This window comes from Sander lucioperca, chromosome 2, assembly GCF_008315115.2.
Source record: "Sander lucioperca isolate FBNREF2018 chromosome 2, SLUC_FBN_1.2, whole genome shotgun sequence".
NCBI classification, from domain to species: Eukaryota; Metazoa; Chordata; class Actinopteri; order Perciformes; family Percidae; genus Sander; species Sander lucioperca.
Genome location: NC_050174.1, coordinates 22446403 through 22459198, shown reverse-complemented (window position 1 = coordinate 22459198; position 12796 = coordinate 22446403). Strand labels below are relative to the sequence as shown.

The window sequence follows — 12796 nt, the reverse complement described above, 5'->3', positions numbered from 1 at the left end:
CTCCAGCTCTCTTTTAGTTTAGGGGTCCTTGGCTTAAAAATCGCTGAAGACCCCTGGTTTAGACTTTATAGCTGATCATCTAAATCGTTATGGAGAAAATTAAATGGGATTTTTACTTCTGGAACCATACTGTTGAGCTCTATACAGAGCACCTTATAAAGAAGAACTGTAATGGAATACCAGTTGTCCAGGACCTGTGCTGCTTTAGGCCCTGTAAATCTCTTGGCTGTGGTTTGGAAAAGCAGCAGACAGAGGTTGGAGTGTGTGTGTGTGTGTGTGTGTGTGTGTGTGTGTGTGTGTGTGTGTGTGTGTGTGTGTGAGAGAGAGAGAGCGAGAGCAGCCACCTTGACAGCCACGCTTCCTTCCAGTTTTTCCATTTCTCCGAGCAGGGCGGAGAGCAGCGAGGACTTCCCCGAGCCCACGTGTCCCACCACAGCCACCAGAGAGCCTTCTGGGATGCACACATTCAGCCTGCAGACACACAGGGACACGCAACTCCACTCACTGCCAGGTACCACACAACCATTACTTAATAAAGAATTGATTACTTACTTAAAAGCCAATATGTATTGTTTGTACATTTATAAATAGTTGGCGTTACTACTTGTAACCCCAATACTTGCATTTCAAACTTCTTTAGGAAGGAATGTCAGTATGGACAAGAGGAACAATAGCAACTCTTTCTGTTTTACATATAGCTCAGGAGTATTGTTTTAAGATCTAGAGATCTTCCGATACCGATACCAGTATCTGAAAAGCTTCCAATTCTGCCTAAAATGCTGGTATCGGTGAGTACTGGACTTTATGCGCTGATCTGATACCACGTAATTTAGCCTTGAAGAAAATCCACATTAAAATTAGTTTATTTAGGTTCTTTTTCCATTATGATAAAAGAAAGTTGGCGTTTATCGTTTGCGTTTGTTCATGTTTCACAAAAGGTTAACGCCGAGCCAGGCCGATCACATCAATACAGGGATAGTAGTAAACAGCTGTTAAAACAGGACACACTGGCATCAGATCGGTACACGGTATCGGCCGATATGCAAGTTCAGGTATTAGAATCTGTATCGGGAAGCAAAAAAAATGGTATATGACCATCTCAAATGTAAACGCAGTGATGCATCGTGAGGAAAGATGACACGTACCTGCTGAGTGCCGGGGGTTCAGCTCTGGACCAGCTGAAAACTCCATCCACTATGGAGATACTGTGTGTAGCTGGGAGGAAGAGAGAAGAGGGATATTCATATACTGTATGTGTAATAAAACCATATACATACATGTTTGTTCACTGAACAAACTGTTATCTATCACGGAAAACCCCGACCACCTTCTCCACCCCACACTGGTCCAACAGAGGAGCACCTTCAGAGTTCCCCCCAGAAAAGTTGTTAGGCTCGGTGGCAAGTGTCTTTTTTCAACGAGGGCCCGGCTGGGGCCCGTCACAGACTGACGGCAGCATTAATTACAGCCCAATAGTTTCAGTGATACAAAATAATGGATGTAACTTAATCAATTAATTAACATCAAGTCAGAGCTAAAAGCTAACTGGAGATTAGAAAATAGGACTACGCCTACGTTTCCAAACGAGCCGCCCCACTGTAACTGCAGTTTAAATTTAAACGTCCCCCCCAATGGCTTAGGCCTGGTGGGGGGGCAACTTACAACACACTGGGGGAAACCCTGACCTTCTCTAAGAGGCTCGGACAGCTTCGATGTTACACGGACCGCTGCAAAAAAAAAAAAAAAATCATTCCTGCTACAATCGATAAAACTGTACAACAGTTCACAGCTGAGTGTGAGATAACTCTCTCATTACCTCACACATTACAATATCACACTATTATGCTACTTGCACACGGTTTACTTCATATTTAATATTATACATATTTTATTTAGTTATATATACTATGTATGTAGGTTGTACATTTTATTCTACACTTGTATATACATGTACATTCTTTTTCATCCCTCTAAGTATTTTTTTTTTTCAGTAGTTCTTCTGGCATTTTGATCTTTTGTTATCTTATTTTTTTTTTTTTATCTTATGTGTTGCTTCTTGTATGTTCTGTATGTGTGTGAGTAACTATGTGTGTATGTCCCTGTAACTTGCCACTTGTAACAGAGTAATTTCCCAACTTGGGATTAATAAAGTCTATCTATCTATCTATCTATCTATCTATCTATCTATGAAAGAGGATCTACACAACATGTGAAAATGTACAACTGGGAAAGAGAAAGAGAGAGAGAGAGAGCGAGAGAGAGAGAGAGAGAGAGAGAGAGAGAGAGAGCGAGAGAGAGAGAGAGAGAGAGAGAGAGAGAGAGAGAGAGAGAGAGAGAGAGGAGGGCATAAAAACGTACAGCCTGCTACTGCTTTGTGCTCGACACTGTCCTCCTGCAGCTCCTCGTGGGAAAGAAACACTCTGAGCCGCTTCAAGGAAACACTGGCCTGAAGATGGACACAGAGGGAGGAAATCACCAGCGGCCAGATGTTAAAACTCTTCTGTAGCTGCCAAGGTTCTCCAACAGAACAGCGGCGCCGCAATTTGTCAGTCATCCTTATGAGAAGGATGATCAATGAGTAATCTACAGTATGTAGCTCATAGTGCTTCACAATTAAGGATCAAATGAAAAGATCACATGGAAATAATGGCTCCAATGTAAACGAAAAGAATGATGAAATGAATCGCTCTTATAATTTGAATTCATTTTAAAATAAGGTTTATGGATACGCCTCCAAATAATATTTTACTGAATGCAGTGTAGACTGCAAAACAATTAACACAATCAGTGAAAAGTGGGAACCTAAACCGGGAGTGTCAAACTCAAATTCTCTAAAGGCCACACTGGAAAAAGAGAATCACATCAAGGGCCAGACAGTTTATTGACAATGAAAAACGGTGAAAATAGCACAGAAATGTCAGAAATAGCGTAACAAATTACGGAAAAAGCGCCACAAAAATGGCAATTGTTTTGAAAAAAAAAAAAAAAAAAAAAAAGGGTAAATAAGGTTGAAAAAAGCCCACAAAATGTCGAAAATAGTGGCAAAAATGTCGAAAAAAACGCCAAGACTGTCGGAAAAAGCGACAAAAACAAGGCAGGCAAAAAGTTATTGTGAACCTGAATTGATATGTGGGCCGGATCAAAGTTTGCGATGGGCCGGATTTGGCCCGCGGGCCTTGACTTTGACACATGTGACCTAAACAAATAATGTTTTACTAAGGTTACATCTCTCACCTTATATTTCATGTCCACCGGTAGACAATAACCTTATTTTTTATTTCATAAAATGTACCCGAATTCAGGAATATGTAGGCTATAGGGGGAATGAGTCGGAGTCCAACCTGCGGCCGCTGTGTCGAGGAGTACACCTCTATATATGGGCGCGCGCGCTCTTACAAGGTGAGCTACCCAGGCGCCCCAAATATTGATTCGTTGAATGCACTTAACTCCTGTATGGAACCATAGCCACCAGTGTTATTGATATGTAAATCTGTGTGTCGACTCGTTTGCATAATTATGCTAAGATATTTAGTTGTTGGGGCGGCCTCTGGCTCACCCAGTAAGAGCGTGCGCCCCATGTCGGCTGAGTCCTTTGCAGCGGCCCGGGTTCGAATCCGACCTGCGGCCCTTTGCTGCATGTCATCCCCTCTCTTTCTCTCCCCCTTTCCTGTCTATCCACTGTCACTGTCGAATAAAGGGAAAAGCCCCAAAAAATAATCTTTAAAAAAAAAAAAATAAATATATATATATATATATATATAATATATATATTTAGTTATTATGTACAATCTGCACTAGTGGAAGTGTGTCGATGCCTGGACCCTTCACGTCATGTCACTTTTGTATGCTTAGATGTGTAATTACTGATCGACACAATGTTGTCCAAAGTCCGACCCAGTTATCCAGTCTGTCCTGTAATATGTTGCGGCCGACAGTGGTGAATGCAATGCATAATAATACTATTAATAATACCGAGACTGAAACTTTTCCACTCTCTGTTTACGTGGATGTCATTTAGGATGGTAACAGGAGCCGTGGGACAAAATCCTGACTGGAACTGATGACATCATTGTTTTTCGGCCCAGAAGGTGTTACGTTTTTTGAAAAACGTTCTCACTTCATTGTTGGGACTTAAAATGGGAGGTTGGATTCGGGCCTCGGATTAGGACATTGTAACTGAAATGCTACATTTCAAATGTTTAAAATCACTACATTAGAAATAGGCCCAATAGTTGAAGACCCCTGCTACATACAAAACCTATCATCACTCTGCACGGTCAGTCCGAAATACTCTATTACACTTATGACCAGTGAGCCATGGTTCGAAAATAAGGTCAGAGGCGGGAGCAAGGGAGAAATCGGATTACTGAACACTAAACACATTGTCAATTCACATTGCAAAGTCTATTCCATTCAAATCAACTGGGTTGGGTTGGACACAATCATCTCAGAGACAGATATATCTAAACCTTCTAAAGCTTTTTTTTTTTTTTTTTTTTTTTTTTTAAATCTGACAGCTGAATTCTATGACTGAAGTCAAACACTGGACTTCTCCATACCTCATTCCTTACTAATTCAAAATCAAACAATAAAGACAATGCTAGACAAGTGGATCCACGGAGACAGCTGAGTGTGAGTGAGTGAGTGAGTGAGTGAGTGAGCGAGTGAGTGCCGAACACACCAACCTGCACCATGCTACTGATGACCATTGGCAGCATGTTGAGAGGAAAGCGCAGGATGTTGAAGAGCGCCAGCGACACAAAGGCCTTCTGGGCATCCAGCACGTTATGCTCGTCAATCAGCACGAACACGGAGAACGTGGACAGGGCAACCTGTGCAGCGAGCCAGCGGGGGGGGGGACACACAGAACAGACACAGAGAGAGATCTGGATCATTATCCCTACAAATGAAGTGCAGCTTGTTTGGAATTTTAGACACGTTTTCTCAGCTGAACGAGCTGCCCCTTCATCACGTCTAAACACTCATTTATACTCATTCCCTTTTAATCCAGCATGAGAGTTTTCCTTATCTGTGGCTTTATTGTTTCTCGCTGTGTATATCTGTGTATATAGCCCCTGTGTTTTTATGTATTTATTTATTATTTTAGGTATTATTGTGACCCTTTTTTGCCTCTCGACTGTGCAGAGCTTTGGCTCGACTCTGTTGTTTTTAAAATGTGCTATAAATGAAGTCGGATTGGATCTTGTGATTCCGTCATGTTGTCCAGTGTGTATGGGTGCTGGTGTTGGCTTGGCTGTCTGGACTAGCTAAACTACATGATGCGGTGTTGGACTGACCAGGAACGGTGCACAGATCCAGGTGAAGGTGGACACTGCCCCGAGGTAGGCGGCCTTCTTCAGGACCCGCAGCTCACTCTCGCGGATTTCCGACACCTTGTCCTTGAAGGCCAGCTCCCAGGCGTACAGCTTGAGCACCTTGATGCCGTTCAGCATCTCATTCATCAGCTTAATGCGGTTGTCTTTACTCTTCATCTGAGCCACCTGCTCAACACGCGTGCACAACAGATTTAAAAGACAAACGGCATAAGAACACAGTGCTCCAGACTGACACAAGGTTAGCTGTGCATCCCCGGTGCTAGCATCTTGGTTGAGTAGGGCCTGTATGTGTGTATTGATGAAAAGAACATGTGCTCTCGCTGAACACACGACTCGACACCATCCACAGGCCTGGGAGCCATCTCAACATTAGAAAGGCTGTGAAAGGCCAACAGGTGGAAGCAGTGATCACGTTTTGTACAGCTTCAAGGGAAGGAAAGTGAAGATTTGTGTAACAATGCGTGTCTGTGGCCATCTGTGGTTTCAACATGGTGCAGTAATATGATGAAGTAGTAGCAATGTATCAGAGACACATGGAGTTGCGTCAGATCTGCAGCCGGGCCGGTATGTGGGTAAAAGTCAGAGTTGTTCTGCAGAGCAAGGCGGTAAAGCAGCGGACGTTCTCTTGAACGCTAACCAGAAGTGCAAAATGAAGATAATAAGCGAGGGCTGTTTTTGCACTTTCATTATGGCGTTTCATTGTGGTCAGTAGGCCGCGTTTTGAAATTTCTGTTGCTTATAATTTACACTTGCCATCTGAGATACTGTACATGTGTTAATAATTTATGTTGAATCTCATTCCGCTGTGTGTCAGCCACTGTTGATGCTTTTCAATAAGCAAATAACGTTGATAAAATTCATGAAATCTGTGGACATTTACATACATAATACATTTTTTCCAGCTAAATATTTGAATGGTTTCTCCCTCTCTTACTCACCCACGTACTTGTGCACTTATCTCGTTACAAGTGTTTGTTTTCTGATTTCAAATTGTATTTTATGTAATTTCTAAACTTGTATGTATTTCTAATGTATTTATTATCTAGCCCTCTTCCTTTTTCCTAAGTGGCTATGCCAGTACAAGTACAAAGACAATGAAATGCAGTTTGTGTCCAACCAGAAGTGCAAAAAGAGCAGAAAAGTGCAATGTGATATTCAAGTATAGACAGGACAAGAAATATATTGCAGTGTTATAAGGGCAGAATAAATATGGCTGTGTAATATGAACAGTAAATGAATAGCATGTACAGATATGTGCAATGTAGTAGCAGTGAAATTATACTAGTAGTATTGTCAGGCCATCATTGTAAATAAGAACCTGTTCTTAATGGACTTTCCTGTAAAAAATAAAATAAAAATAAAGGTTATATAATATATATTCAACTTTTGGGGGGTAGTCCATGACTACTATTCGTTACTGCCCTAGTGTGTGGAGAAGTCCCACCTGGTAGGTTTTGGTTTTCATGGCGATGACAGCATTAATAGGAACCATCAGAACCATCACAGCCACTCCAGCCAGCACAGACGGACCCAGGTTCTGCACAGCAACAGATAAAAAAAACAAACAATAAAACGCATTGAGAAGCATTTACGACTGACATCGGCACTATATCAGGGTTAGAGTAGAATCACCTCACATATCACTGGAAGCATTTCAAAATTCTTAGCCCATGGGGCGGCTGGTTATGATAGATAGTGAACTACCTGAGTGACAGTCTATTGTGGCTCTGTAACCCCTACCTGCCAGAGAAAGTAGAGGGCCAGCGCCACCTGCAGAGGGGCCGACCAGATCATGTTGATGTAGGTGATGAGGTCCATGAAGCGCTGGGCGTCCACTGACATCAGGTTGACGATCTCTCCCACCGTGGAGGTGCGGCGCGCTGCGCTGCTTATAACCAAGGCCTGAGGGAGCAGATTCAGGGAGGGAAAGGTCCCTACAAAAGGTTAAGAGTCCAAACTGGGAATTCACAGCCAAAGCACGCACTTGACCAGGATAATAATCAGGCCATATTCATTGAAAGGATGTTCTACGCTACTGTAAGTTTTACTCAAAATATCATGATGGCCAAATCAGTCAAGTAACAACTAGGGGTCTAACTGAACCCGATAATAATGAGTTAACGCAAATTCCTTCTAATTCTTTTGATGCCCGATTAACGTGCGTTCTGTGATTTGGGCCTTGGGCCACTGTAGTTTGGGAAACTCAGGAGGCTGCAGCAGGAACGTTGTGGACAGCGTTAGCAACTAAGCAACTTTTCAGACCCTCTTAGCGACTTCATTTATAATTTTTGTGACTAGCGATACATTTATCGACTTATTCAGAGCATCAGGGAAATGGTGAAATAAATTCAAATATATTTCTATTCTAATTGATTCTCATGCAGTGACACAAATGGAGAAAGAAGAGGGTCGTTTGAATGGCAGGATGAGTTTCAGAGCTCTGCCAGATGGTTCTCTCCACAGGACTAAAGTTATCTGCATGTACTGTCCATTTAAACCGAGTCTTAAAGGTCCAATGTGTAGGAATTTCTCCCATCTAGCGTTGAGATCATGTATCGCAGTCAACTCTCGCACCACGCAGTTCAAAGTACGTATTACAGCTACGGTAGCCTTCATGCATCAAAAAGCCGGTCTCTTGCTCTTTTCAATATCCTTTTTCTTTTTCTGGAGCGAAGAAGAAGACTCCTGTTCCTGAAATTTGGATTTTGAATACGTTTGGTCCTCCATGTTTCCTTCTTCAAACTTGCCGGGGACGTGAAGCTACGATACCCATTAGCAGCATTAGCAACACCCTGTGAGTTTATCATGTGACAGCGAAAACTCGAAAGGCGGAGCAGTATGTCCTGTATGTCCCTTACAGGCTAACGTAGTTCAAGATGGAGCATGAATATGGAGCGTCTACCCCAGTTCATGCGAACGCAAATGTAAAATTTCAAGCCAAAAGGAATACTTGGAATTGATGGTGGTGGTAAATATTCATGAAAAAGGACAAGTTTGTGAACGGGCAACACAGATTTTGATAATGAACAACTAAACACGTTACACACTGGACCTTTAAATACCACTGGAGCATTACAAACTTGAAAAATATCCCTTTTAAAGTAAATTTAGGACGGATAAAAAAAAATTAGGCATAACCGCGAGTTAACCATGGACAATTATGCGATTAATCCCAATTAAATGTTTGAATCAATTGACAGCCCTAGCAACAACCTATTCCTGGGTGAAAACAGAGGAAGGAGTGAGCGGTACCTGGACTCATCCACTTTATTGCTTGTCATTTCTCTTCCGTTATTCTTTATCGTATTTCCATAGTCATCAAGATAAGCAGAGAAAGACATTTTAAAATGACTTTGAAGTAGCATTTAAATGGCCCGTACCTTGTGGCCGGGTTATCTCAGTTGGTAGAGCAGGCGCACATATATATATAGAGGTTTACTCTACCTTCGACTTCGACTCCAACCTGCTGCCCTTTGCTGCATGTCATTCCCCCCTCTCTCTCCCCCCTTTCATGTCTTCATCTGTCCTGTGGAAATAAAGGCCTAAAAATGCCCCCCAAAAAAGAATCTTTAAATGGCCCGTACCTTCCTGTAGACAGCTCCGATGATGGCAGTGCGCAGACGCATGCCTGAGACAAAGCAAACATGAAAGTACTTCTGGAGGATGAGCGACTGCACACAGGTACATATGAAGAGCAGAGCGGTGTAGAAGTAGCCCTGCCAGGATGGGGCGCTGGAGTCATTGACGAAGCAGATCAGCAGCCTGGACAGGAGCCGATGAGGAGAGTCAACATTAGGAGGACAGGTTTACACTAAGCCACCACCACAACCTGCTCTGCACAGGAAGATTCTGAGCTATTTTGCAGGTAAAAGATGTGACTGTACATCCCGTGCTTAAGGTCTGTGCATCTAGTAACTACAATAGCTGGATTCCAAAAATGTCTGCCTCTTTCAAAAAAGGCAGCAGGCATCCCCATGTGACCTAGGGCAGTGGTTCCCCCCACAGCCCCGTCAGATGAACTCATGCACCCTTTCATCAATTCCCAATGTATGCTCCAAACACTATTCCTTATATGCAAGTGGATTTTGATATGCTTTTCATACAACTGAACCGTCAATATTAAGGTTGGTTTGGGCAACAATCATACAACTACTATTTGGAAGTGAAGCTGAAAGTTTTTTCCATTTCTCCTTTACTTTTAGCAAATAATTTGAAGCGCTTGGGTCAGTAGTTTTAGCTATTTACAGTGAGGAAAATAAGTATTTGAACACCCTGCTATTTTGCAAGTTCTCCCACTTAGAAATCATGGAGGGGTCTGAAATTGTCATCGTAGGTGCATGTCCACTGTGAGAGACATAATCTAAAAAATCCAGAAATCACAATATATGATTTTTTAACTATTTATTTGTATGATACAGCTGCAAATAAGTATTTGAACACCTGTCTATCAGCTAGAATTCTGACCCTCAAAGACCTGTTAGTCTGCCTTTAAAATGTCCACCTCCACTCCATTTATTATCCTAAATTAGATGCACCTGTTTGAGGTCGTTAGCTGCATAAAGACACCTGTCCACCCCATACAATCAGTAAGAATCCAACTACTAACATGGCCAAGACCAAAGAGCTGTCCAAAGACACTAGAGACAAAATTGTACACCTCCACAAGGCTGGAAAGGGCTATGGGGAAATTGCCAAGCAGCTTGGTGAAAAAAGGTCCACTGTTGGAGCAATCATTAGAAAATGGAAGAAGCTAAACATGACTGTCAATCTCCCTCGGGCTGGGGCTCCATGCAAGATCTCACCTCGTGGGGTCTCAATGATCCTAAGAAAGGTGAGAAATCAGCCCAGAACTACACGGGAGGAGCTGGTCAATGACCTGAAAAGAGCTGGGACCACCGTTTCCAAGGTTACTGTTGGTAATACATGGTTTGAAATCATGCATGGCACGGAAGGTTCCCCTGCTTAAACCAGCACATGTCAAGGCCCGTCTTAAGTTTGCCAATGACCATTTGGATGATCCAGAGGAGTCATGGGAGAAAGTCATGTGGTCAGATGAGACCAAAATAGAACTTTTTGGTCATAATTCCACTAACTGTGTTTGGAGGAAGAAGAATGATGAGTATCATCCCAAGAACACCATCCCTACTGTGAAGCATGGGGGTGGTAGCATCATGCTTTGGGGGTGTTTTTCTGCACATGGGACAGGGCGACTGCACTGTATTAAGGAGAGGATGACTGGGGCCATGTATTGCGAGATTTTGGGGAACAACCTCCTTCCCTCTGTTAGAGCATTGAAGATGGGTCGAGGCTGGGTCTTCCAACATGACAATGACCCGAAGCACACAGCCAGGATAACCAAGGAGTGGCTCTGTAAGAAGGATATCAAGGTTCTGGCGTGGCCTAGCCAGTCTCCAGACCTAAACCCAATAGAGAATCTTTGGAGGGAGCTCAAACTCTGTTTCTCAGCGACAGCCCAGAAACCTGACTGATCTAGAGAAGATCTGTGTGGAGGAGTGGGCCAAAATCCCTCCTGCAGTGTGTGCAAACCTGGTGAAAAACTACAGGAAACGTTTGACCTCTCTTGCAAACAAAGGCTACTGTACCAAATATTAACATTGATTTTCTCAGGTGTTCAAATACTTATTTGCAGCTGTATCATACAAATAGTTAAAAAAATCATACATTGTGATTTCTGGATTTTTTTTTTTAGATTATGTCTCTCACAGTGGACATGCACCTACGATGACAATTTCAGACCCCTCCATGATTTCTAAGTGGGAGAACTTGCAAAATAGCAGGGTGTTCAAATACTTATTTTCCTCACTTTATTTCTATCATTTATTCATATCCTTATCATTTCAACTGTTTATTACTTTTAGCTACCTGTTTAAACTTCTGTGCTCGCTTGCTTACTGCAACATGCTCAGGTGTTACAGCTGATATATTCTTTTATTCAAATAATTTATTCATTCATCAAATTAGTTGAGCTGCTCTGCAATCTTTCCGAGTACCCCCTGACAACAACAGGGCCACGTTCAGCCCCGACAAAACGTAGCAACGCGATTATTTAAACTGAAACGCATTTTTTGGAAAGGAGCCAGTTGAGGCGGTTTGGGGCATCAGAAAAGGATGCTCCAGCTGGGACGAGGCCTCGGGGAAGACCCAGGACTCCCATGTTGATTTACCGAGTTGTTAACCACCGTGGTGTGACCGCTTAGCGGGACTACGGTTGTTAAGGCCCTGACACACCAACCCGACAGCCGACCGTCAGGAGGAAAGGCAGTCGGATTGATCAGTCTCCCCGAGTTGGTCAAAAAAGTTGCCTCGGAACACACTGAAGCGTCGTCGACTTGAGCGTACGTTTTGCGCGTGCGCGAGATGTAATACGTCTCCATAACAGCAGGCGGCGCTAATCTGTATTGTCGCCCAAAAAATGAAAACCGGCAGCTGATTGGACGAACGCGTCACGTGGGTCTGGCTGCTCCCGGATTTTACAACCGGGCATAATGGCGGCTCGTTCAGAATACGATCTCATATTTTACGACGATAGTTCACCGAAACGTGTTTCTGAAAACATTTGAAGCAGAAGAAATAGGCCATGCAGTTGTTGAATCTGTCTTCATTTCAGATCGACAAAGGTCAGTTTAAAAGATTTTTTGTCAGATTTTGAGAGGCGTTTGTCACGCTAACATAAGTGCAATGATTCCCTAGTCAAGGGCTAGAACTCCACCAATCAGATTGGTCATTCAGTCCGACTCCCCGCCCTCTGACCCAGCAAGTCAGGTCGGCCCAAATGAAGGCCGACGGCTCCTCCGACAGATGACGGCACGGAACACACCGAACAGACTCGAGTCACTGACCTCGCCAGACTGTCAAACGGCCAATTATCGGGTCGGTTTGTCAGGGCCTTTAGTCAAACCAGATAACCAAAAGATATCCTGGGTATGTTGAACTGGCTTCATGGATCCTTGTGTTTCCCAATGACTAATGACAACTTGAACTCAAAATGGCATTACAAAAGAGAGTCCAGACATACATGAATACAACTGAAAATAACTTCACCCCCTTTTCCCATCCACCCCAACAGTCTACACTCCTCATCCCGGATGCTTCCCTACACAGAAACTCATCATAATAGTTAGACTTTGGGCATGAAAGGTTCCCAGTGCTAAAATGTTACAATTGGCTTTGTTAAGGATTATGTCCTCAGATACTTGCCTAAATATTGTGGTACAGGCTGGAGGTTGTGTGTGCCTACCAATGACCTCTGAAAGAATATAAAAAAAAAATACATTGGGACATCTCCAGAACCCGGCTTTTGCCTGCCCCAAACCTTTATATTTGACCTATTATAGCCTAAGTTCTGGAGTATTAAAGGTGCATGTATGAACCCCATATACATCAATGCTACAAGGCAACTTCATCCTATTAAAAGGGTCTATATGTTTGAGAAAAACTGA

The 12796-nt window shown here is 43.0% G+C and overlaps 1 protein-coding gene across 3 annotated transcripts in view; it reads right to left on the bottom strand.

The window, feature by feature from the left end:
• Positions 1–12796, bottom strand: part of abcc1 (ATP-binding cassette, sub-family C (CFTR/MRP), member 1) — a 51625-nt gene that overhangs the window by 20479 nt on the left and 18350 nt on the right. For all 3 annotated transcript variants that reach the window (XR_004895780.1, XM_031292535.2, XM_035994910.1), the window contains exons 9-16: positions 8921–9098; positions 7077–7238; positions 6781–6873; positions 5298–5501; positions 4686–4832; positions 2359–2446; positions 1146–1215; positions 345–471 (exon numbers count right to left, since the gene is read on the bottom strand). Coding sequence is in view for 2 of the 3 variants with exons in the window: in XM_031292535.2 (XP_031148395.1) it covers positions 345–471; positions 1146–1215; positions 2359–2446; positions 4686–4832; positions 5298–5501; positions 6781–6873; positions 7077–7238; positions 8921–9098 (1069 nt within the window). In the remaining variant the exon portion in view is untranslated. The remainder of the gene's footprint in view (positions 1–344; positions 472–1145; positions 1216–2358; positions 2447–4685; positions 4833–5297; positions 5502–6780; positions 6874–7076; positions 7239–8920; positions 9099–12796) is intronic.